This window comes from Hemiscyllium ocellatum, chromosome X (genome assembly GCF_020745735.1).
Source record: "Hemiscyllium ocellatum isolate sHemOce1 chromosome X, sHemOce1.pat.X.cur, whole genome shotgun sequence".
NCBI classification, from domain to species: Eukaryota; Metazoa; Chordata; class Chondrichthyes; order Orectolobiformes; family Hemiscylliidae; genus Hemiscyllium; species Hemiscyllium ocellatum.
In genome coordinates, this window is record NC_083453.1 from 20,247,966 (window position 1) to 20,275,810 (window position 27,845).

At 44.7% G+C, this 27,845-nt stretch overlaps 1 protein-coding gene across 1 annotated transcript in view; it reads right to left on the minus strand.

The window, feature by feature from the left end:
- LOC132805755 (sodium channel protein type 8 subunit alpha-like) overlaps nt 1-27,845 on the minus strand; it is a 420,353-nt gene that overhangs the window by 11,471 nt on the left and 381,037 nt on the right. The window contains exons 24-26 of the mRNA XM_060820986.1: nt 3,239-3,376; nt 1,602-1,706; nt 678-948 (exon numbers count right to left, since the gene is read on the minus strand). Coding sequence (XP_060676969.1) covers nt 678-948; nt 1,602-1,706; nt 3,239-3,376 — 514 coding nt within the window. The remainder of the gene's footprint in view (nt 1-677; nt 949-1,601; nt 1,707-3,238; nt 3,377-27,845) is intronic.

Here is a 27,845-nt window from a genome sequence, read left to right on the forward strand (position 1 = left end):
GTGTTTCAACATTCTACTAGCTCGTGGCTGACCATCCACCTCAACTCCACTTTCCTGCCCTACACTCATCCCCTTTGATATCTTCCATCTCTAGAAATTACTGCTCTTTATCTTGAATATACTCAATGAGAGAGCCTCCACAGTCCTCTGGGGAACAGAATCATCCACCTCCCCCTGCCTCGACTCTGAGTGAAGAAATTCCTTCTCATTTCAGACTAAATGGCCTCTCTCTTATTCGGAAACTGTGCCAACTGGCTCTGGAATCCCACAACCAGGGGGAAATCTCCTTTCTGCATCTACCCTGGCGAGTCTGTTAAGAATTCTCAAAGTTTTATGGAGATTACCTTTTATTCTTCTGGCTCTATCTCCTTATTCTCTCCTTATAGGACAATCCTGTCATCCTAGGGATCAATCTGATGAACTTGCATTACGCTCTCTCTGTGGCAAGTATATCTTTCGTTGGGTAAGGAGACCAAAACTGCACACACCACTCCAAGTGCAGTCTCCCCCAGGTTCTCCATAATTGAGCCTAGACATCTTTACTCCTGCACTCAAATCCTCTTGTGATAAAGATCAACATGCCACTTGCCTTCTCAAATGCTTGCTGCACCTCCTTGTTAGCTCTCAGTGACTTTCAAAGTGCGACTTAGGAAATTTCTTTGAACATTATTACTCACCAACAATGGAAAGGATCACAACCACAAAGTCAAATATATTCCACCCAATTGTGAAATAATAATGCCTCAGTGCAAAGAGTTTGAGCAGGCATTCGCTTGTGAAGAAAATTATGAAGATAAAGTTGATCCAGTACAAAATGTTTTCACTCTCTTTGCTCTGATCGTCTGTTTCCACCATCATTGTGACCATGTTGAGGCAGATGAGAATCATGATGGTGATGTCAAAGACCTGCTGAGTGACAAAGTCATAGACTCCACCTTGGATTGCATTCTGTAATGAAAAGAAAACAATAGTGTCTGGCACAAAGAGTTACTGCATCCCATGTGTTTGAAGCACACTCTGCCACCCAAGAGACACATCTTTTGATTTCTTGGGAATATGAAAATCGGTTTCACACCTTCGGAACTAACACTCCTAGGAGGTGGATATAGAGAAAAAGATGGGATTCCATACACCTCAGAATAGAATGCACTCCATCAACTTTGAAACAAAGTGGATTTGTTGGAGTGAATTTAGATCTCGACTCCTAAAACAGTGCCATCTCGTGTACAGGCTAAACAATTGCAGTACTGTCTGTACAGAGACACCTTGTTGTGAGATGAAGAGGCAGTGACTGAGCCATCTTGGATAAATATTGGAAATACAACTGAAAGACTACTTTCTTTTTACTTATTCAAAGAACCAGAGAGCATTTCATTGCTACATTTACACACACTTATCACAATTAAGTTTATAGACATTTCATCTGGAATTTTCACAACATTGGCTGGCAAACATAGCTGTGGCATAGCCAGAGGCCAGGCTTGCATTACTCACTGTTATGGAAGCAGCTTGGCAATTTCTAAATGAGCTAAGAACAAAAGATCCTGTGTGTTTTCTTTTGTCTGTTGTCCCAGCGCTTTTAGTTCTTGTGCATTGCTTACCAATGGTCGTGGAATGGGCTTCTGAGGCTTTTTGGATCCCAGCTTCTTCATTGCATTATAATATTTCTTTTGTTCTTCAGTCATAAAGATATCCTGACCTCCAAAGTAAAGAGAACAGAAAAAAAACTGGTTACAACCTTAGGATATTCTCTGTGTGTATGTTCATTTGTTTTCTTCTCTCCCTTCATTAAGTTGATGACTTTTCACTGAGCTGCATCACACAAACAATTACAAGTTCCTTTGAGAGCTTCAATTTGAAATGGTACCAGACCATTTAGACCATTGACACAACCTTGATTCCTTTCCTGACCAAGCGTAGCTGACATGATAAGCAGTTCTGTCTTCCCAGGTACAATCTTCTTCCCTTTGAAAACTGCTCTTATTAACAACTGCCTCAGCAAAGTAACCTTCACCTCGCTAAAATCCTTTCATGTATTGCCATCTCTAATCCATGCCCATCTTTCCTGCTCCAATTTGAATCTCTCCAATCAGGATTCCATCCCTGCCATAACATAGGCAGCAAAACACCACAGTCTGTGATGATGACCATGATGTATTATCCTTCCTCATCACTTTCTACAGCTTTAGACACAGTCCACTTACACTTTCTGACTACCTTCCTCCTGTTCAGCTTTGTGGTTCTTCACCTTGCCTTACGTGAACCACTGGCTTCTCTCTCCATTCGCACGCAGTTGATCTCTGGAGTTCCTATGAGGTTGTTGCCTTGGAACAGAGAAGGCCAAGGGGCAACCTGATTGAGGTCTACAAAATTGTGGGGGCTACATATAGAGTCAATAGGAAGAACCTATTCTCCTTAGTAGAAGGGACAGTACCAGGGATACGGATTTAAGGAAAGGAGTAGGGGGTTTAGAGGGGACTTAAGGAGAAATATTTTCACTCAGAGGATGATGAGTATCTGGAACTCACTGCATAATAAGGTGGTAGACACCAGAACCACCACAACATTTAAAATGTATTTAGATTAGTACTTGAAACACTACAGCACACAAGGATTTGCGCCAAGTCTCAGGAAACAAAATTAGAATAGATTGGTGCTTGATTAATAATATTAACGTGATGGGCCGAAGGGCCTCACTCTGGGTTGTGAGACTCTATGAGATCTGGCCCCCTCCTCTTCAACTACATGGGGTCCATTAACAGTTTCATTTAGGGATGGTGTAGCAGTCACTGGCAGCATGTTTAGATGTTAATTGAGAATGTCGGATCGCACTCAGTTGTGATGTTTCTTGTGGTCCAACCTCACAGGAAGAACTCAGACATAAATAAGACCCACTTTTGGAGAGAGTGCAGAGATGGAGCTAAACCCAACTGGAAGTCAAAACCTGAAGAGGAATGGGGAATTAATTTGGTGATAGCAGAGAATGAAAAAGTAAAATCTGTCTCATGCTGATGTTTCTAGAACATTCTAATCATATCATATTTAGGAAAAGTTCTGAAAATATTGAACAAATTATGTAACTAACTGATTTGTCTTCTCTCTTCATTTCAAAAATAGTATTAAATTTTGATGATTAAATCCAAAGGGTTGACCAGTCTCAAAACGTCTGTCAACAAGGATAGTGAGAAACCATTGTCAGAACATTTCCTTTTCCCCAGACAAAGAGAAGTAAACTTATCTTTTTCTTTTGCTGATTGAAGTTATCGATGATGACACCAATGAAAAGGTTCAATGTGAAGAAAGATCCAAAGATGATGAAGATTACAAAATAGATGTACATGTAGATGTTGTCCTCATAAAATGGTTGTTCTTCAGCCTAGAATGATAATCATTCAACATTAATATTCTACAGCCGAATACAAATAATAACAGCTTATCAGCTTGCGATTTGGAAGAAACAATCTGAACCTTTCAAACTTTATGGAGGTGCTTCAACAATTTGGGTGATGTGGCAAGTCAGAAGGGGCAAAGAGGTTGTGATGGGGTGAGATTGGCTTTTCACAGTTAACATTTAGGTTAAAGAACTCCCCTCATACACAATCATAATTTACTCAATCCATTTAATCCTGTGTTTAAATGCCATACTATTGCCGAGAGACACCAGCCTATCTGGCTTTCTGTAAACACTCTATACTCTCCGGACCAGTTTACTCTGCTAATTGAAGAGACGTCTCTGAGGTCTGAATAATTTCAGTCCATGCACAATTCACTTCAAAACTGATAGCTTCAGAGAAGCAGAAGAGTTATCAATGCAGAGAGAGCAAAAGGGAGATAGTTGTGAGAAGATACTCATCCTCCATTCTGGGGAGGAACTGGTTTCAAGTCATGATATCCCTTTCCTAAACTTTCTTGAAAGTCTGCCTATTGGCATATTGGAATCAAGGGCTATCTGAGGCTGCAGGGGGCTCCCTTGAAACAGGGGTTAAGGGCTAGCAAAAAAGTCTTAATGTAGGTTGTAGGACACCAGTTAACATTGATGGAGCTTACACCTAGCATGCCTAAGTAGGCTAACCAGAGGTTTGTAAAGGGATTGCACTTGAACAACCTTTTTAAAACAAGTGGTGGAGCCAAATGGAGCATGCATGTTGTTACTGGTTCCACCCTCTATTCTGATTCCTCCCTTGGCACCACACTAACAGCAGCATGCTGAGAAGCTATTGTAGGGTCAGCCAGAATTTCCCAGGCTCCAATGTTTGACCAACACTGACATATCCAGCCAATGGCTGCAACTTGGCTGCTTAGTTTAAGTGAAGCCATTGCCCAGTTGGGAGTGAGTAGCATAGTGGACTCAGGCAAGATGGTGGTGTTGTGGAAATGCCACAGGACTAGTAACTCAGGTTAATGGGAACATGAGATCAAAATCCCAGCAGATCAATCAAGGAAATTTCCATTAATTAATAAATTGAGGATAACAGAGCTCATTTATGTATATACTTTTGTCTCACAGAGATACGCAACAACCCCCATCACTAATAAGGATTACAAAAGTGCCAAATTGTTTTAAAAATCCATCTGTTTCACAAATATCCTTCCCTAAATCTGCCATCCGTAGCGAGCTGGTTAAAATCAAGAATGACAAACCAGATGGATTTTTATGACAATCAATCGTAGTTTCATGCTCAGCGTTATTGAGATGAGTTTTCAATTCCAGAGATTATGCTGGATTATGAGTGCAGTAACATTATACTACACACTCATCTTGACCATACCGTTGAATTTCACCCCCTGCATATTAGAGTTGGCAGCTTGTCATGCACTGTACAGAATTGTGCAGGGCTATAAATAAGTTAACATTGTGGGTAAGCTCGGAGTTAATTACAGGCTCGAAATCCACTTCTGCGATATTTCTGCCTTTGGGTGATTCAAAGAATGGAGGGAGAATGCAGGGTGCAGAATGAGTCACATAGTTACGTGTCACCGCTCTGGGGGACAGGTTACTGAAAATGCAGAGATCCGAAAGACTGCGACCTCTGGATCCCAGAGGATAGAAGGCAAGCTCCCACCTGACACCAACAGCTTTCCCATTATCCAGCACCAAGATCCCTCATTTTGAGAAATGCGCCTGGGGGTGTGGGCAGTATTGCTGTCCAGCACCTAATTGCATAACAGGCTAACCATTTCCTGTCAGCAGAATAGAGATGTATAAAGAGCAATTTCAAAGTTGAAGGACAGTGGACCAAACATCGTTGCTGGGAGCTGGGGAAGAGGTTGTCAGGGTAGAAAGGATGCTGCGAGCTCCAGGAGTGGTAAGCCTAAAGAGCCTGAGGGTGATGTTACGAAGTTGCCAGACTTGGAAGGATACCCACAAGATGTCAGACCTGAAGAAATCCACAGATCGAAGTGAAACCATGAATATTAACATGCAGTGACATTTATCTGCAATCAAAGGAAATGAAAAGGAGTGAATTCTGGCAGGCACATCAACCCACGCAGCATTCCCTTGAAAAAAATACATTACCAGGAAGTTAACAAGTGTCATGAGATAAGCATCTTTGGTCTCAACAGGTCAAATTAGCAAAGATGCAATCACAAAGATTACTGAAGCAAAACCGGGTGCAATCACGGCCTGGAAATGAATCAAACAAGGGCATGGCCAATTTCCATTCAGCATCAAATATTTCAGACAGATTACATTGCTTTGTTACGGTTTCACTGCTCACTGCATTTTCAAAGCATGAATACTGTTTCAGTTTCAGAACAAGACAAAAACCTTTTATGAATACAAACTGTTGTCATCAGAGGGTACGCGGGATTCCTTACCAGATTCATAATCACATCAAAAATCACTGGCAAGGTGGAAGACACCAACATTAGGGCATGCCTGTGCAACCACGACATGGCATCCCCATAGCCACAACACGCCAGCTTCATACCCACAACACACCAGCTCCATATCCACAACATACCAGCTTCATACCCACAACACACCAGCTCCATATCCACAACACACCAGCTTCATAACCACAACACACCAGCTTCATATCCCCAACACACCAGCGTTACATCCACAACACACCAGCTCCATATCCCCAACACACCAGCGTTACATCCACAACACACCAGCTTCATATCCCCAACACACCAGCGTTACATCCACAACACACCAGCTTCACATCCACAACACACCATCTTCATATCCACAACACACCAGCTTCATACCCACAACACACCAGCTTCATACCCACAACACACCAGCATCATAACCACAACACACCAGCTTCACAACCACAACACACCAGCTTCATAACCACAACACACCAGCTTCATATCCCCAACACACCAGCTTCATATCCCCAACACACCAGCTTCACAACCACAACACACCAGCTTCATAACCACAACACACCAGCTTCATATCCAGAACATACTCCTAACATCCTCATCACATTTCACCCTGCCACCCAGCTTTGAATCATCAGCAAATTTGCTAATGTTATTGCTGATACCATCTTCTATATCATTAACATATATTGTAAAAAGCTGCGGTCCCAGCACGGATCCCTGCGGTACCCTACTGGTCACTGCCTGCCATTCCGAAATGGAGCCGTTTATCACTACCCTTTGTTTCCTATCAGCCAACCAATTTTCAATCCAATCTAGTACTTTGCCCCCAATACCATGCACCCTAATTTTGCTCACTAACCTCCTATGTGGGACTTTATCAAAAGCTTTCTGAAAGTCCAGGTACACTACATCTACTGGATCTCCTTCGTCCATCTTCAGAGTTACATCCTTAAAAAATCAAGAAGATTAGTCAAGCATGATTTCCCCTTCATAAATCCATGCTGACTCTGACCTATCCTGTTACTACTATCCAGATGTGCCGTAATTTCATCCTTTATAATAGACTCCAGCATCTTTCCCACCACTGAGGTCAGACTAACTGGTCTATAATTTCCTGCTTTCTCTCTCCCTCCTTTCTTAAAAAGTGGTACAACATTAGCCACCCTCCAATCCGCAGAAACTGATCCTGAATCTATCGAACTCTGGAAAATAATCACCAATGCATCCACGATTTCCCGAGCCACCTCCTTCAGTACCCTGGGATGTAGACCATCAGGCCCCGGGGACTTATCAGCCTTCAGACCTAACAGTCTCTCCAACACCAATTCCTGGCAAATATAAATTCCCTTCAGTTCACGTCGGTCAGCCACTGTTACCTCCGGGAGGTTGCTTGTGTCTTCCCCAGTGAACACAGATCTGAAGTACCAATTCAACTCTTCTGCCATTTCTTTGTTCTCTGTAATATATTCCCCCGTTTCTGTCTTTAAGGGCCCAATTTTTGTCCTAACCACTTTTTTGCCTTTCACATACTTAAAAAAGCTTTTACTATCCTCCTTTATAGTTTTGGCCAGTTTACCTTCGTACCTCATTTTTTCTCTGCGTATTTCCTTCTTAGTAATCCTCTGTTGTTCTTTAAAAGCTTCCCAGTCCTCCGTTTTCCCACTTATCTTTGCTATGTTATACTTTTTCTCTTTTAACTTTATATGTTTCTTAACTTCCCTCGTCAGCCACGGCCGCCCCTGCCTCCTCCTGGGATCTTTCTTCCTTTTAGGAATGAACTGATCCTGCAACTTCTGCATTATACTCAGAAATATCCGCCATTGTTCCTCCACGGTCATCCCTGCTAAGGTATTGCACCATTGAACTTTGGCCAGCTCCTCCCTCATAGCTCCATAGTTCCCTTTATTCAACAGAAATATTGTCACTTCCGACTGTACCCTCTCCCTCTCAAATTGCAGATTGAAGCTTATTGTATTATAGTCACTACTTCCCAATGGCTCCTTCACTTCGAGGTCTCTGACCAATTCTGGTTCGTTGCACAATACCAGATCCAGAATTGCCTTCTCCCTGGTAGGCTCCAGCACCAGCTGCTCTAAGAATCCATCTCAGGGGCACTCCACAAAGTCTCTTTCTTGAGGTCCAATACCATCCTGATTCTCCCAGTCTACCTGCATGTTAAAATCCCCCATAACAACTGTAGTAACATCTTTGCGACAGGCCAATTTCAGCTCCTGATTCATCTTACATCCGACATCCAGACTACTGTATGGAGGCCTGTAGATGACTCCCAAGAGGGTCTTTTTACCCTTAGTATTTCACAGCTCTATCCACACTGACTCGACATCCCCCGATTCCAGGTCCCCCCGCGCAAGGGACTGAATATCATCCCTTACCAACATGGCCACCCCACCCCCTCTGCCCGTCAGTCTGTCCTTACGATAGCACGTATGGCCTTGAATATTCATTTCCCAGGCCCTGTCCACTTGAAGCCACGTCTCAGTTATCCCCACAATATCGTATCTGCCAGTTTCCAAAAGAGCCTCAAGCTCATCCATCTTATTTGTAATGCTTCGTGCATTCATGTATAGTAGTTTTAATTTGTTACTGCTCTCACCCTTCCCATCAACTCCTATTTCACTCAACCTTACAGCATGATCCCTTTCTGAGTTTTCTGCCTCATTGATACAGTTGTCTTTCTTGACTTCTCTTGTTCTGACTTTCCCTTCAATTTCCTTCTTAAACATTCAGTTTGTCCCCTCCCCCCGCTACTTAGTTTAACTGTAGCAGTGTTGCAGTAGAAAACCTGCCTGCCAGAATGCTGGTCCCTAACCTATTAAGGTGCAAACCGTCTCTCTTGTAGAATTTATGCTTACCACAAAATATACTCCAGTGATCCAAGAACCTGAATCCTTGCTTCCTGCACCAGTTCCCCAGCCGCACGTTCAAGTCCATTATCTCCCTGTTTCTGGCCACACCAGCCCGAGGAACTGGAATCAAACCGGAGATAACCACCTTGGACGTCCTGCTTTTCAGCCTTCTTCCTAGCTCTCCGACGTCCCGCTGTAGTATGTTCCTCCTCTTCTTCCCGACATCATTTGTGCCAACATGTACCACCAACTCTGGCTCTTCACCCTCATCCTTGAGGATTTCCCGCACTCTGTCTGTGATGTCTTTCACCCTGGCACCAGGAAGGCAACACACCATCCTTAAATCCCGTCTGCTGCCACAAAAACCCCGGTCACTTCCTCTCACGATGGAGTCCCCGATTACCACGGCTCTGCGCGATGTCTGACTCTTCCACTCTGCCTCTGCGCCAACGATTGATTGACAGACCTGGCTGCCTTGTGCACTGGCAGTGTCATCAGTCTCTACTGTTTCCAAAAACTTCAACTTGTTCCTGACAGGTACTTCTCTCGGTGTCTCTAGCACCTGTTTCCTCTCTGCCTTCCTCATCGTCCGCTCTCTTCTGCCATGGTCGGTGTAATAACCTCGCTGACGGTTGTGTTCAGAAAGATCTCGTTCTCTCGGATGAGCATAACGTCCTCGTGTTCTTTCATCAGCGCTGCAATATGCTCGGTCAATAGCTGAATGTACACACACTTTCCACACATATACGAGCCAGACACACGAGAGTCGTTGACCTCCCACATCAAGCACGTAGCACACTGAACCAGCTGGGCAGCCATGTCTTCACCCTCTTCAACTGTGGCGTCATCACTACACTCAACCTCCTTTTCAAAGACTCCCGAGCTGAAGCCTCACTCTTCGATTAAAAACTTCCTTAGACCCTCGTTCTGTAGCAAGCCTGTGGACACTTAATTTAGGTTAGAGGAGGAGGGAGGGAGGGAGACCCTACTTTGTAGGACCTGGGGTTTAGAACACACCCACTCTAATAGCAATCACTTACCTTCCCGACCGGCTTTGTGCTCCACCTGAACTTCCGCCCAGCTCCCGCCGCTCCCTGCTGCTGCTCCACTGCTGGCATCCACAATATGCAAACTTCAAACCCACAACACACCAGCTTCATATCCACAACACACCAGCTTCATATCCACAACACACCAGCTGCATATCCACAACACACCAGCTTCATACCCACAACACAGCAGCTTCATATCCACTACATACAAGCTTCATACCCACAACACAGCAGCTTCATATCCACTACATACCAGCTTCATACCCACAACATACCAGCTTCATATCCACAACATACCAGCTGCATATCCACAACACACCAGCTTCATATCCACTACATACCAGCTTCATAACCACAACATACCAGCTTCTTACCCACAACACACCAGCTTCATATCCACAACACACCAGCTTCATATCCACAACACACCAGCTGCATATCCACAACACACCAGCTTCATACCCACAACACACCAACTTCATATCCACTACATACCAGCTTCATAACCACAACACACCAGCTTCATACCCACAACACAGCAGCTTCATATCCACAACACGCCAGCTTCATACCCACAACACACCAGCTTCATACCCACAACACACCAGCTTCATATCCACAACACACCAGCTTCATATCCACAACATACCAGCTTCATATCCATAGAAGGATACAGCGCAGTACAGGCCCTTCGGCCCTCGATGTTGCGCCGACCGAGTCCTACCTAACCTATACTAGCCCAATAACTTCCAAATGCCTATCCAATGCCCGCTTAAATGAACATAAAGAAGGAGAGTTCACCACTGATACGGGCAGGGCATTCCATGAACTCACAACCCGCTGTGTGAAGAATCTACCCCTAACATCTGTCCTATACCTACCACCCCTTAATTTAAAGCTATGTCCCCTAGTAACACCTGACTCCATTAGCGGTAAAAGGTGCTTAGTATCTACCCTATCTAAACCCCTAATCATCTTATACACTTCTATCAGATCTCCCCTAAACCTTCTCTTCTCCAATGAGAACAGCCCCAAGTGCCTCAGCCTTTCCTCATAAGATTTTCCTACCATTCCAGGCAACATCCTGGTAAACCTCCTCTGCACTCGTTCTAAAGCTTCCACATCCTTCCTATAGTATGGCGACCAAAACTGCACACAATACTCCAGATGAGGCCTCACCAGAGTCTTATACAACTGCAACATGACCTCAGGACTCCGGAACTCAATTCCTCTGCCAATAAAGCCCAGTACACCATATGCCTTCCTCACAGCACTATTTACCTGGGTGGCAACTTTCAGAGATCTGTGTACATAGACACCAAGATCCCTCTGCTCATCCACACTACCAAGTAGCCTACCATTAGCCCAGTAATCCATCATCTTGTTATTCCTACCAAAGTGAACGACTTCGCACTTAGCTACATTGAATTCCATTTGCCACATTTCCGCCCAGCTCTGCAACTTATCTATATCCCGCTGTAACCTACCACTTCCTTCCTCACTATCCACAACTCCACCGACTTTCGTGTCATCCGCAAACTTGCTTACCCAGCTTTCAAGTCCTTCCTCTAGATCATTTATAAAGATAACAAAAAGCAATGGTCCCAAAACAGATCCTTGTGGTACACCGCTAGTAACTGCGCTCCAAGATGAACATAATCCATCAACTACTACCCTCTGTCTCCTTCCAGCCAGCCAATTCCTAATCCAAACCTCTAATGTATCCTCAATGCCATACCTCCGAAATTTTAGCATTAGCCTACCATGGGGAACCTTATCGAACGCCTTACTAAAATCCATATACACAACATCTACTGCTTTACCCTCATCCACTTCCTTAGTCACCTTCTCAAAGAACTCAATAAGGTTTGTGAGGCACGACCTGCCCTTCACAAAACCATGCTGGCTATCCCTGATCACGTTATTCCTACCCAGATGTTCATAAATCTTATCCCTTACCATTCTCTCTAAGACTTTGCCCACCACTGAAGTCAGACTCACTGGCCTATAGTTACTAGGGCTATCCCTACTCCCTTTCTTGAACAATGGGACCACATTCGCTATCCTCCAGTCCTCTGGTACTATTCCCGTTGACAATGACGACATAAAAATCCAGGCCAATGGCTCTGCTATCTCCTCCCTAGCTTCCCATAGGATCCTGGGGTAAATGCCATCAGGCCCAGGAGACTTATCTATATTCATCCTTTCCAATATTCCCAAAACCTCTTCCCTGCATATTTCCAGGGCATCCATTCTAATTATTTGTGATTCCATATTCACATCAGCAACAGTGTCCTGTTCCTGAGTGAATACTGATGAAAAGTACTGATTTAATGTCTCTCCAATCTCCTCCGCCTCCACACACAACTTCCCACTACTATCCTTGACTGGACCGATACCTACCCTAGTCATCCTTTTATTCTTGACATACCTATAGAAAGCCTTTGGGTTTTCCCTAATCCTACCAGCTAAAGACTTTTCATGTCCCCTTCTCGCTTTTCTTAGCTCCCTCTTTAGCTCCTTCCTGGCTACCTTATAACTCTCAATCGCCCCTACTGAACCTTCACGCCTCATCTTTACATATGCCGCCTTCTTCCCTTTCACAAGGGACTCCAATTCCTTACTAAACCACGTCTGCCTCACAAGGCCCTTTACACCATGCCTGACTGGTACATACCTATCGAGGACACGCAGTAGCTGCTCCTTGAACAATCCCCACATCTCATTAGTGTTCTTCTCTTGAAGCCTGTTTTTCCAATCCACACAACCTAAGTCATGCCTCACTGCATCATAATTTCCCTGCCCCCAGCTATAGCTCTTGCCCTGCGGCGCACGATTATCCCTCTCCATCACTAAAGTAAAAGTCACCGAGTTGTGGTCACTGTCCCCGAAGTGCTCACCTACCTCCAAGTCTAACACCTGGCCTGGTTCATTACCTAGAACCAAATCCAATATAGCCTCCCCTCTTGTTGGCCTGTCGACATATTGTGTCAGGAAACCCTCCTGCACACATTGTACAAACACCGACCCATCTAATGAACTCGAGCTATAGCTCTCCCAGTCAATATCTGGGAAGTTAAAGTCCCCCATAACAACCACCCTGCTACCTTCACTCTTTTCCTGAATCATCCTCGCAATATTATCCTCTACTTCTCTAGGACTATTAGGAGGCCTGTAGAAAACACCTAACAGGGTGACCTCACCTTTCCTATTTCTAACCTCAGCCCAAACTACCTCAGATGGCAAGTCCTCTTCCATCGTCCATTCCACTGCTGTGATACTGTCTTTGACAAGTAATGCCACGCCTCCCCCTTTTTTACCCCCATGTCTGATCCTACTAAAACATTTGAACCCTGGAACGTGCAACAGCCATTCTTGTCCCTGTTCTACCTATGTCTCTGTAATGGCCACAACATCGAAGTCCCAGGTACCAACCCACGCTGCAAGTTCACCTACCTTATTCCTTATACTTCTGGCATTGAAGTATACACACTTCAATCCTCCTTTCTGGTTACAGGCACCCTCCTTAGAGATCGCTGCATTATTCCTAACCTCCCAACACTCAAGGTCCTGTACCCTAAAGCTACAGTCCTGGTTCCCATGCCCCCGCGGAGTTAGTTTAAACACAGCAGCTTCATATCCACTACATATCAGCTTCATAACCACAACTCGCCAGCTTCATATCCACAACACACCAGCTTCATACCCACAACATACCAGCTTCATACCCACAACACACCAGCTTCATATCCACAACACACCAGCTTCATATCCACTACATACCAGCTTCATATCCACAACACAGCAGCTTCATATCCACTACATACCAGCTTCATATCCACAACATACCAGCTTCATATCCACAACATACCAGCTGCATATCCACAACATACCAGCTTCATATCCACTACATACCAGCTTCATGTCCACAACACACCAGCTTCATACCCACAACATACCAGCTTCATATCCACAACACAGCAGCTTCATATCCACTACATACCAGCTTCATATCCACTACATACCAGCTTCATATCCACAACACACCAGATTCATATCCAGAACACACCAACTTCATATCCACTACATACCAGCTTCATATCCACAACACACCAGTTGCATATCCACAACATACCAGCTGCATACCCACAACACACCAGCTTCATATCCACTACATACAAGCTTCATACCCACAACACAGCAGCTTCATATGCACTACATACCAGCTTCATACCCACAACATACCAGCTTCATATCCACAACACACCAGCTGCATATCCACAACACACCAGCTTCATATCCACTACATACCAGCTTCATAACCACAACATACCAGCTTCTTACCCACAACACACCAGCTTCATATCCACAACACACCAGCTTCATATCCACAACACACCAGCTGCATATCCACAACACACCAGCTTCATAACCACAACACACCAGCTTCATATCCACAACACACCAGCTTCATATCCACTACATACCAGCTTCATATCCACAACACAGCTGCTTCATATCCACTACATACCAGCTTCATATCCACAACACAGCAGCTTCATATCCACTACATACCAGCTTCATACCCACAACACACCAGCTTCATATCCACTACATACCAGCTTCATATCCACAACACACCAGCTTCAATTCCACAACACACCAGCTTCATATCCACAACACAGCAGCTTCATATCCACTACATACCAGCTTCATATCCACAACACAGCAGCTTCATATCCACTACATACCAGCTTCATACCCACAACACACCAGCTTCATATCCACTACATACCAGCTTCATATCCACAACACAGCAGCTTCATATCCACAACATACCAGCTTCATATCCACTACATACCAGCTTCATATCCACAACACAGCAGCTTCATATCCACAACATACCAGCTTCATATCCACTACATACCAGCTTCATATCCACAACACAGCAGCTTCATATCCACTACATACCAGCTTCATATCCACAACACAGCAGCTTCATATCCACTACATACCAGCTTCATACCCACAACACACCAGCTTCATATCCACTACATACCAGCTTCATATCCACAACACAGCAGCTTCATATCCACTACATACCAGCTTCATATCCACAACACAGCAGCTTCATATCCACTACATACCAGCTTCATATCCACAACACACCAGCTTCATATCCACAACACACCAGCTTCATATCCACAACACACCAGCTTCATATCCACTACATACCAGCTTCATACCCACAACACACCAGCTTCATATCCACAACACACCAGCTTCATATCCACAACACACCAGCTTCATATCCACAACACACCAGCTTCATACCACAACATACCAGCTTCATATCCACAACACACCAGCTTCATATCCACTACCTACCAGCTTCATATCCACAACATACCAGCTTCATATCCACAACACGCCAGCTTCATATCCAAAACACACCAGCTTCATATCCAGTACATACCAGCTTCATACCCACAACACACCAGCTTCATATCCACAACACACCAGCTTCATATCCACAACACACCAGCTTCTTATCCTCAACACACCAGCTACATACCCACAACACACCAGCTTCATACCCACAACACACCAGCTTCCTATCCACTACATACCAGCTTCATATCCACTACATACCAGCTTTATATCCACAACACACCAGTTGCATATCCACAACATACCAGCTGCATATCCACAACATACCAGCTTCATATCCACTACATACCAGCTTCATATCCACAACACACCAGCTTCATACCCACAACATACCAGCTTCATATCCACAACACAGCAGCTTCATATCCACTACATACCAGCTTCATATCCACTACAAACCAGCTTCATATCCACAACACACCAGCTTCATATCCACTACATACCAGCTTCATATCCACAACACTCCAGCTTCATATCCACAACACACCAACTTCATATCCACTACATACCAGCGTCATATCCACAACACAGCAGCTTCATATCCACTACATACCAGCTTCATACCCACAACACACCAGCTTCATATCCACAACACACCAGCTTCATATCCACTACATACCAGCTTCATATCCACAACACAGCAGCTTCATATCCACAACATACCAGCTTCATACCCAAAACACACCAGCTTCATATCCACTACATACCAGCTTCATACCCACAACACACCAGCTTCATATCCACAACACACCAGCTTCATATCCACTACATACCAGCTTCATATCCACAACACAGCAGCTTCATATCCACAACATACCAGCTTCATACCCAAAACACACCAGCTTCATATCCACTACATACCAGCTTCATATCCACAACTCACCAGCTGCATATCCACAACACACCAGCTTCATATCCACTACATACCAGCTTCATATCCACAACACACCAGTTCCAGAAACACAACATGCCAGCTTCATATCAACAACACATCAGCTTCAAATCCACAACACACCAGCTTCATATCCACAACACACCAGCTTCATACCCACAACACCCCAGCTTCATAACCACAACATACCAGCTTCTTACCCACAACAGGCCAGTTTCATATCCACAACACGCCAGCTTCATATCCACACACAACAGCTTCATATCCACAACACACCAGCTGCATACCCACAACAGACCACTTTCATATCCACAACATGCCAGATTCATATCCACAACACGCTAGCTTCATATCCAAAACACAACAGCTTCATATCCACAACAAGCCAGCTTCGTATCCACAACACACTAGCTTCATATCCACAATACGCCAGATTCATATCCATAACACACCAGCTTCATTTCCACAACACACTAGCTTCATATCCACACACAACAGCTTCATATCCACAACACGCCAGCTTCATATCCACAACACGCCAGCTTCATATCCACAACATGCCAGCTTCATATCCAAAACACGCCAGCTTCATATCCACAACACACTAGCTTCATATCCACAACACACTAGCTTCATATCCACAACACACCAGCGTCATATCCACAACACGCCAGCTTCATATCCACAACATGCCAGCTTCATATCCAAAACACGCCAGCTTCATATCCACAAAATGCCAGCTTCATATTCACAACATGCCAGCTTCATATCCACAACATGCCAGCTGCATATCCACAACACACCAGCTTCATATCAACAACACGCGAGCTTCATATCCACAACACACCAGCTGCATACCCACAACATGCCAGCTTCATATCCACAACACACCAGCGGAATATCCATAACACGCCAGCTTCATAACCACAACACGCCAGCTTCAAAACCACATGTCAGGTTCAAAACCACAACATGCCCGTTTCATAACCACAACACACCAGCTCCATATCCACACACAACAGCTTCATATCCACAACACGCAAGCTTCATATCCACACACAACAGATCAAACATACACAACACGCCAGCTCCATAACCAAAACACACCAGCTTCATATCCACAAAACGCCAGCTTCATATTCACAACATGCCAGCTTCATATCCACAACACGCCAGCTTCATATCCACAACACACCAGCTTCATATCCACAACACGCCAGCTTCATATCCACAACATGCCAGCTTCATATCCAAAACACACCAGATTCATATCCGCTACACACCAGCTTCATATCCACAACACATCAGCTTCATATCCACAACACACCAGCTGCATACCCACAACATACCAGCTTCATATCCACAACACACCAGCTTCATATCCACAAAACGCCAGCTTCATATTCACAACATGCCAGCTTCATATCCACAACACGCCAGCTTCATATCCACAACACACCAGCTGCATACCCACAACAGACCACTTTCATATCCACAACATGCCAGCTTCATATCCACAACACACCAGCGTAATATCCATAACACGCCAGCTTCATAACCACAACACGCCAGCTTCAAAACCACAACATGTCAGGTTCAAAACCACAACACGCCCGCTTCATAACCACAACACACCAGCTCCATATCCACACACAACAGCTTCATATCCACAACACACCAGCTCGAGATCCACAACATGCCAGCTTCAGATCCACAACACACCAGTTCTAGAAATACAACATGCCAGCTTCATATCCACAACACACCAGCTTCTTACCCACAACAGGCTAGTTTCATATCCACAACACGCCAGCTTCATATCCACACACAACAGCTTCATATCCACAACACACCAGCTGCATACCCACAACAGACCACTTTCATATCTACAACATGCCAGCTTCATATCCACAACACGCCAGCTTCATATTCACAACATGCCAGCTTCATATCCACAACATGCCAGCTTCGTATCCACAACACACTAGCTTCATATCCACAACACGCTAGCTTCATATCCACAACATGCCAGCTTCATATCCACAACATGCAAGGTTCGTATCGACAACATGCAAGGTTCGTATCGACAACACGCCAGCTTCATATCCACAACACACCAGCTTCATACCCACAACAGACAACTTTCATATCCACAAACGCCAGCTTCATATCCACAACACACCAGCGTAATATCCACAACACGCCAGCTTCATATTCACAACATGCCAGCTTCATATCCACAACATGCCAGCTTCATATCCACAACATGCCAGCTTCATATCCACAACACGCTAGCTTCATATCCACAACATGCCAGCTTCATATCCACAACATGCAAGGTTCATATCCACAACACGCCAGCTTCATATCCACAACACATCAGATTTATATCCACGACACACCAGCATCATAACCACAAAACACGAGTTTCGTAACCAAAACACACCAGCTTCATAACCACAACACACCAGTTTCATTCCCACAACACGTCAGCTTCATATCCACAACACGTCAGCTTCATATCCACAACACACCATCTTCATATCCACAACACAAGAGGTTCATATACAGAACACACCAGCTCGAAATCAACAACACACCAGCTTGAGATCCACAACACACCAGCTTCATATCCACAACACACCAGTTCCAGAAACACAACATGCCAGCTTCATATCAACAACACATCAGCTTCAAATCCACAACACACCAGCTTCATATCCACAACACACCAGCTTCATACCCACAACACCCCAGCTTCATAACCACAACATACCAGCTTCTTACCCACAACAGGCCAGTTTCATATCCACAACACGCCAGCTTCATATCCACACACAACAGCTTCATATCCACAACACACCAGCTGCATACCCACAACAGACCACTTTCATATCCACAACACGCCAGCTTCATAACCACAACACGCCAGCTTCAAAACCACATGTCAGGTTCAAAACCAAAACACGCCCGCTTCATAACCACAACACACCAGCTCCATATCCACACACAACAGCTTCATATCCACAACACGCAAGCTTCATATCCACACACAACAGATCAAATATACACAACATGCCAGCTTCATATCCACAACACACCAGCTTCATATCCACAACACGCCAGCTTCATATTCATAACATGCCAGCTTCATATCCACAACATGCCAGCTTCATATCCAAAACACAACAGCTTCATATCCACAACGCACCAGCTTCATATCCACAACACACTAGCTTCATATCCACAACACGCTAGCTTCATATCCAAAACACAACAGCTTCATATCCACAACAAGCCAGCTTCGTATCCACAACACACTAGCTTCATATCCACAATACGCCAGATTCATATCCATAACACACCAGCTTCATTTCCACAACACACTAGCTTCATATCCACACACAACAGCTTCATATCCACAACACGCCAGCTTCATATCCACAACACGCCAGCTTCATATCCACAACACGCCAGCTTCATATCCACAACATGCCAGCTTCATATCCAAAACACACCAGCTTCATATCCACAACACACTAGCTTCATATCCACAACACACCAGCGTCATATCCACAACACGCCAGCTTCATATCCACAACATGCCAGCTTCATATCCAAAACACGCCAGCTTCATATCCACAAAACGCCAGCTTCATATTCACAACATGCCAGCTTCATATCCACAAAATGCCAGCTTCATATTCACAACATGCCAGCTTCATATCCACAACATGCCAGCTGCATATCCACAACACACCAGCTTCATATCAACAACACGCGAGCTTCATATCCACAACACACCAGCTGCATACCCACAACAGACCACTTTCATACCCACAACATGCCAGCTTCATATCCACAACACACCAGCGGAATATCCATAACACGCCAGCTTCATAACCACAATACGCCAGCTTCAAAACCACATGTCAGGTTCAAAACCACAACATGCCCGTTTCATAACCACAACACACCAGCTCCATATCCACAACACGCAAGCTTCATATCCACACACAACAGATCAAACATACACAACACGCCAGCTCCATAACCAAAACACACCAGCTTCATATCCACAAAACGCCAGCTTCATATTCACAACATGCCAGCTTCATATCCACAACACGCCAGCTTCATATCCACAACACACCAGCTTCATATCCACAACACGCCAGCTTCATATCCACAACATGCCAGCTTCATATCCAAAACACACCAGATTCATATCCGCTACACACCAGCTTCATATCCACAACACATCAGCTTCATATCCACAACACACCAGCTGCATACCCACAACAGACCACTTTCATATCCACAACATGCCAGCTTCATATCCACAACACACCAGCGTAATATCCATAACACGCCAGCTTCATAACCACAACACGCCAGCTTCAAAACCACAACATGTCAGGTTCAAAACCACAACACGCCCGCTTCATAACCACAACACACCAGCTCCATATCCACACACAACAGCTTCATATCCACAACACGCAAGCTTCATATCCACACACAACAGATCAAATATACACAACACGCGAGCTTCTTATCCACAAAATGCCAGCTTCATATCCACAACATGCCAGCTTCATATCCACAACACACTAGCTTCATACCCACAACACGCCAGCTTCATATCCACAACACGCCAGCTTCATATCCACAACATGCTAGCTTCATATCCACAACATGCCAGCTTCAGATCCAAAACACACCAGATTCATATCCGCTACACACCAGCTTCATAACCACAACACACGAGTTTCATAACCAAAACACACCAGCTTCATCATCGCAACACACCAGTTTCATAACCACAAGACACCAGTTTCATTCCCACAACATGCCAGCTTCATATCCACCACATGCCAGCTTCATATCCACAAAACGCCAGCTTCATATCCAAAGCACACCAGCTTCATATCCACAACACACTAGCTTCATATCCACAACACGCTAGCTTCATATCCAAAACACAACAGCTTCAGATCCAAAACACTCCAGATTCATATCCAAAACACACCAGCTTCATATCCACAACACACTAGCTTCATATCCACAACACACCAGCTTCATATCCACAACACGCCAGCTTCATATCCACAACATGCCAGCTTCATATCCAAAACACACCAGCTTCATATCCACAACACACTAGCTTCATATCCACAACACGCCCCAGCTTCATATCCACAACATGCCAGCTTCATATCCACAACACGCTAGCTTCATATCCACAACACGCCAGCTTCATATCCACAACATGCCAGCTTCATATCCAAGACACACCAGTTTCATATCCAAAACACACCAGTTTCATCTCCAAAACACACCAGCTTCATATCCACAAAACGCCAGCTTCATATTCACAACATGCCAGTTTCATATCCACAACATGCCAGCTGCATATCCACAACACACTAGCTTCATATCCACAACACACCAGCATCATATCCACAACACGCCAGCTTAATATCCACAACATGCCAGCTTCATATCCACAACATGCCAGCTTCATATCCAAAACACACCAGATTCCTATCCGCTACACACCAGCTTCATAACCACAACACACGAGTTTCATAACCAAAACACACCAGCTTCATCATCACAACACACCAGTTTCATAACCACAAGACACCAGTTTCATTCCCACCACATGCCTGCTTCATATCCACAAAACGCCAGCTTCATATTCACAACGTGCCAGCTTCATATCCACAACATGCCAGCTTCATATCCGCAACACACCAGCTTCATATCCACAACACACCAGCTTCATAACCACAACACACCAGCTTCATAACCACAACACACCAGGTTAATATTCACAACACACTAGCTTCATATCCACAACAAGCCAGCTTAATATCCACAACACACCAGCTTCATATCCACAACATGCCAGCTTCATATCCACAACATGCCAGATTCATATCCATAACACACCAGCTTCATATCCAGAACACACTAGCTTCATATCCACAACACACCAGCTTCATATCCACAACACACCAGTTTCATATCCACAACACGCCAGGTCTGCATCCACAAACGACCAGCGTCATATCCACAACACGCCAGCTTTGTATCCACAGCACACCAGCTTCATACCCACAACACACCAGCTTCATAACCACAACACACGAGTTTCATAACCACAAGACACCAGTTTCATTCCCACAAATGCCAGCTTCATATCCACAACACACCAGCTTCATATCCACAAAACGCCAGCTTCATATTCACAACATGCCAGCTTCATATCCACAACATGCCAGCTTCATATCCACAACACACCAGATTCATATCCACAACACACCAGCTTCATATCCACAACACACTAGCTTCATAACCACAACACGCTAGCTTCATATCCACAACATGCCAGCTTCATATCCACAACATGCCAGCTTCATATCCGCAACACGCCAGCTTCATATCCACAACACATCAGATTCATATCCACAACACACCAGCTTCATATCCACAACACACCAGCTTCATATCCACAACATACCAGTTCTAGAAACACAACATGCCAGCTTCATATCAACAACACATCAGCTTCAAACCCACAACACACCAGCTTCATATCCACAACACACCAGCTTCATACCCACAACACCCCTGCTTCTTACCCACAACAGGCCAGTTTCATATCCACAACACGCCAGCTTCATATCCACACACAACAGCTTCATATCCACAACACACCAGCTGCATACCCACAACAGACCACTTTCATATCCACAACATGCCAGCTTCGTATCCACAACACGCCCGCTTCATAACCACAACACACCAGCTCCATATCCACACACAACAGCTTCATATCCACAAGCCGCAAGCTTCATATCCACACACAACAGATCAAATATACACAACACGCCAGCTTCATACCCACAACAGACCAGTTTCATATCCACAACATGCCATCTTCATATCCACACACAACAGCTTCATAACCACAACACAGCAGCTTCATATCTAGAACATGCCAGCTTCATATCCACAACACACCAGCTTCCTATCCACAACACGCCAGTTTCATATCCACAACACACCAGCTTTATATCCACAACATGCCTGCTTCTTAACCACAACAGACCAGTTTCATATCCACAATACACCAGCTTCAGATCCACCACACAACATCTTCATAACTGCAACACACCAGCTTCATATCCACAGCACGCCAGCTTCATATCCTCAACACGCCAGCTTCATAACCACAACACACCAGCGTAATATCCATAACACGCCAGCTTCAAATCCACAACATGTCAGGTTCAAAACCACAACACGCCCGCTTCATAACCACAACACACCAGCTCCATATCCACACACAACAGCTTCATATCCACAATACGCAAGCTTCATATCCACACACAACAGATCAAATATACACAACACGCCAGCTTCATACCCACAACAAACCAGTTTCATATCTACAACATGCCAGCTTCATATCCACAACACAGCAGCTTCCTATCCACAACACGCCAGTTTCATATCCACAACACACCAGCTTTATATCCACAACACACCAGTTTCATATCCACAATACACCAGCTTCATATCCACCACACAACATCTTCATAACTGCAACACACCAGCTTCATATCCACAGCACGCCGGCTTCATATCCTCAACACGCCAGCTTCATAACCACAACACGCCAGCTTTGTATCCACAACATGCCAGCTTCATATCCACAATACGGCAGCTCCATATCCAAAAAAAACCCAGCTGTATAACCACAACACGCCAGCTTCATATCCAAAACACACCAGCTCTATTACTACAACACACCAACTTCTATCCAAAATACACCAGCTTCATATCCACAACACACGAGCTTCATATCCACAAGATGCGAGCTTCATATCCAAAACACAACAGCTTCATATCCACAACAAGCCAGCTTCATATCCACAACACACTAGCTTCATATCCACAATACGCCAGATTCATATCCATAACACACCAGCTTCATATCCACAACACACTAGCTTCATATGCACAACACACCAGCTACATATCCACAACACGCCAGCTTCATATTCACAACACGCCAGCTTCATATTCACAACACACCAGCTTCATATCCACAACACACCAGCTTCATATCCACAACACACTAGCTTCATATCTACAACATGTCAGCTTCATATCCACAACATGCAAGGTTCATATCGACAACACGCCAGCTTCATATCCACGACACACCAGCTTCATAACCACAACACACCAGCGTCATATCCACAACACACCAGCTTCATATCCACAACATGCCAGCTTCATATCCACAACATGCCAGCTTCATATCCAAAACACACCAGCTTCATATCCACAACACACCAGATTCCTATCCGCTACATGCCAGCTTATCCACAACACACCAGCGTCAGACCCACAACACCCCAGCTTCTTACCCACAACAGACCAGTTTCATATCCACATGCCATCTTCATATCCACACACAACAGCTTCATAACCACAACACAGCAGCTTCATAACCACAACACAGCAGCTTCATATCCACAACACAACAGCTTCATATCTACAACACACCAGTTCTAGAAACACAACATGCCAGCTTCATATCAACAACACACCAGCTTCAAACCCTCAACACACCAGCTTCATACCCACAACACACCAGCTTCTTACCCACAACAAGCCAGTTTCATATCCACAACACGCCAGCTTCATATCCACACACAACAGCTTCATATCCAAAACACACCAGCTTCATATCCACAACACACCAGATTCCTATCCGCTACATGCCAGCTTATCCACAAAATGCCAGCTTCATATCCACAACACACCAGCTTCTTACCCACAACAGGCCAGTTTCATATCCACAACACGCCAGCGTCATATCCACAACACAACAGCTTCATATCCACAACATGCCAGCTTCATATCCACAACATGCCAGCTTCATATCCAAAACACACTAGCTTCATATCCACAACACACCAGCGTCATATCCACAACACACCAGCTTCATATCCACAACATGCCAGCTTCATATCCACAACATGCCAGCTTCATATCCAAAACACACCAGCTTCATATCCACAAAACGCCAGCTTCATATTCACAACATGCCAGCTTCATATCCACAAAATGCCAGCTTCATATCCACAACACACCAGCTTCTTACCCACAACAGGCCAGTTTCATATCCACAACACGCCAGCTTCATATCCACACACAACAGCTTCATATCCACAACACACCAGCTGCATACCCACAACAGACCACTTTCATATCCATAAACGCCAGCTTCATATCCATAACACGCCAGCTTCATAACCACAACACGCCAGCTTCAAAACCACATGTCAGGTTCAAAACCACAACACGCCCGCTTCATAACCACAACACACCAGCTCCATATCCACACACAACAGCTTCATATCCACAACACGCAAGCTTCATATCCACACACAACAGATCAAATATACACAACATGCCAGCTTCATACCCACAACAGACCAGTTTCATATCCACAACACACCAGCTCTATCACCACAACACGCCAGCGTCAGACCCACAACACCCCAGCTTCTTACCCACAACAGACCAGTTTCATATCCACATGCCATCTTCATATCCACACACAACAGCTTCATAACCACAACACAGCAGCTTCATAATCACAACACAACAGCTTCATAACCACAACACAGCAGCTTCATATCCACAACACAACAGCTTCATATCTACAACACACCAGTTCTAGAAACACAACATGCCAGCTTCATATCAACAACACACCAGCTTCAAACCCTCAACACACCAGCTTCATACCCACAACACACCAGCTTCTTACCCACAACAAGCCAGTTTCATATCCACAACACGCCAGCTTCATATCCACACACAACAGCTTCATATCCAAAACACACCAGCTTCATATCCACAACACACCAGATTCCTATCCGCTACATGCCAGCTTATCCACAAAATGCCAGCTTCATATCCACAACACACCAGCTTCATATCCACAAAACGCCAGCTTCATATTCACAACATGCCAGCTTCATATCCACAAAATGCCAGCTTCATATCCACAACACACCAGCTTCTTACCCACAACAGGCCAGTTTCATATCCACAACACGCCAGCTTCATATCCACACACAACAGCTTCATATCCACAACACACCAGCTGCATACCCACAACAGACCACTTTCATATCCACAAACGCCAGCTTCATATCCATAACACGCCAGCTTCATAACCACAACACGCCAGCTTCAAAACCACATGTCAGGTTCAAAACCACAACACGCCCGCTTCATAACCACAACACACCAGCTCCATATCCACACACAACAGCTTCATATCCACAACACGCAAGCTTCATATCCACACACAACAGATCAAATATACACAACACGCCAGCTTCATACCCACAACAGACCAGTTTCATATCCACAACACACCAGCTCTATCACCACAACACGCCAGCGTCAGACCCACAACACCCCAGCTTCTTACCCACAACAGACCAGTTTCATATCCACATGCCATCTTCATATCCACACACAACAGCTTCATAACCACAACACAGCAGCTTCATAATCACAACACAACAGCTTCATATCTACAACATGCCAGCTTCATATCCACAACACAGCAGATTCCTATCCACAACACACCAGTTCTAGAAACACAACATGCCAGCTTCATATCAACAACACACCAGCTTCAAACCCACAACACACCAGCTTCATACCCACAACACCCCAGCTTCTTACCCACAACAAGCCAGTTTCATATCCACAACACGCCAGCTTCATATCCACACACAACAGCTTCATATCCACAACACACCAGCTTCATACCCACAACAGACCACTTTCATATCCACAAACGCCAGCTTCATATCCACAACACACCAGCGTAATATCCATAACACGCCAGCTTCATAACCACAACACACCAGCTTCAAAACCACATGTCAGGTTCAAAACCACAACACGCCCGCTTCATAACCACAACACACCAGCTCCATATCCACACACAACAGCTTCATATCCACAACACGCAAGCTTCATATCCACACACAACAGATCAAATATACACAACACGCCAGCTTCTTATCCACAAAATGCCAGCTTCATATCCACAACATGCCAGCTTCATATCCACAACACACTAGCTTCATATCCACCACACGCCAGCTTCATATCCACAACACGCCAGCTTCATATCCACAACATGCCAGCTTCATATCCAAAACACACCAGATTCATATTCGCTACACACCAGCTTCATAACCACAACACACGAGTTTCATAACCAAAACACACCAGCTTCATCATCACAACACACCAGTTTCATAACCACAAGACACCAGTTTCATTCCCACAACATGCCAGCTTCATATCCACCACATGCCTGCTTCATATCCACAAAACGCCAGCTTCATATTCACAACGTGCCAGCTTCATATCCACAACATGCCAGCTTCATATCCAAAGCACAACAGCTTCATATCCACAACACACCAGCTTCATAACCAAAACACACCAGCTTCATATCCACAAAACGCCAGCTTCATATCCAAAACACAACAGCTTCAGATCCACAACACGCCAGCTTCATATCCACAACATGCCAGCTTCATATCCAAAACACACCAGCTTCATATCCACAACACACTAGCTTCATGTCCACAACACGCCCCAGCTTCATATCCACAA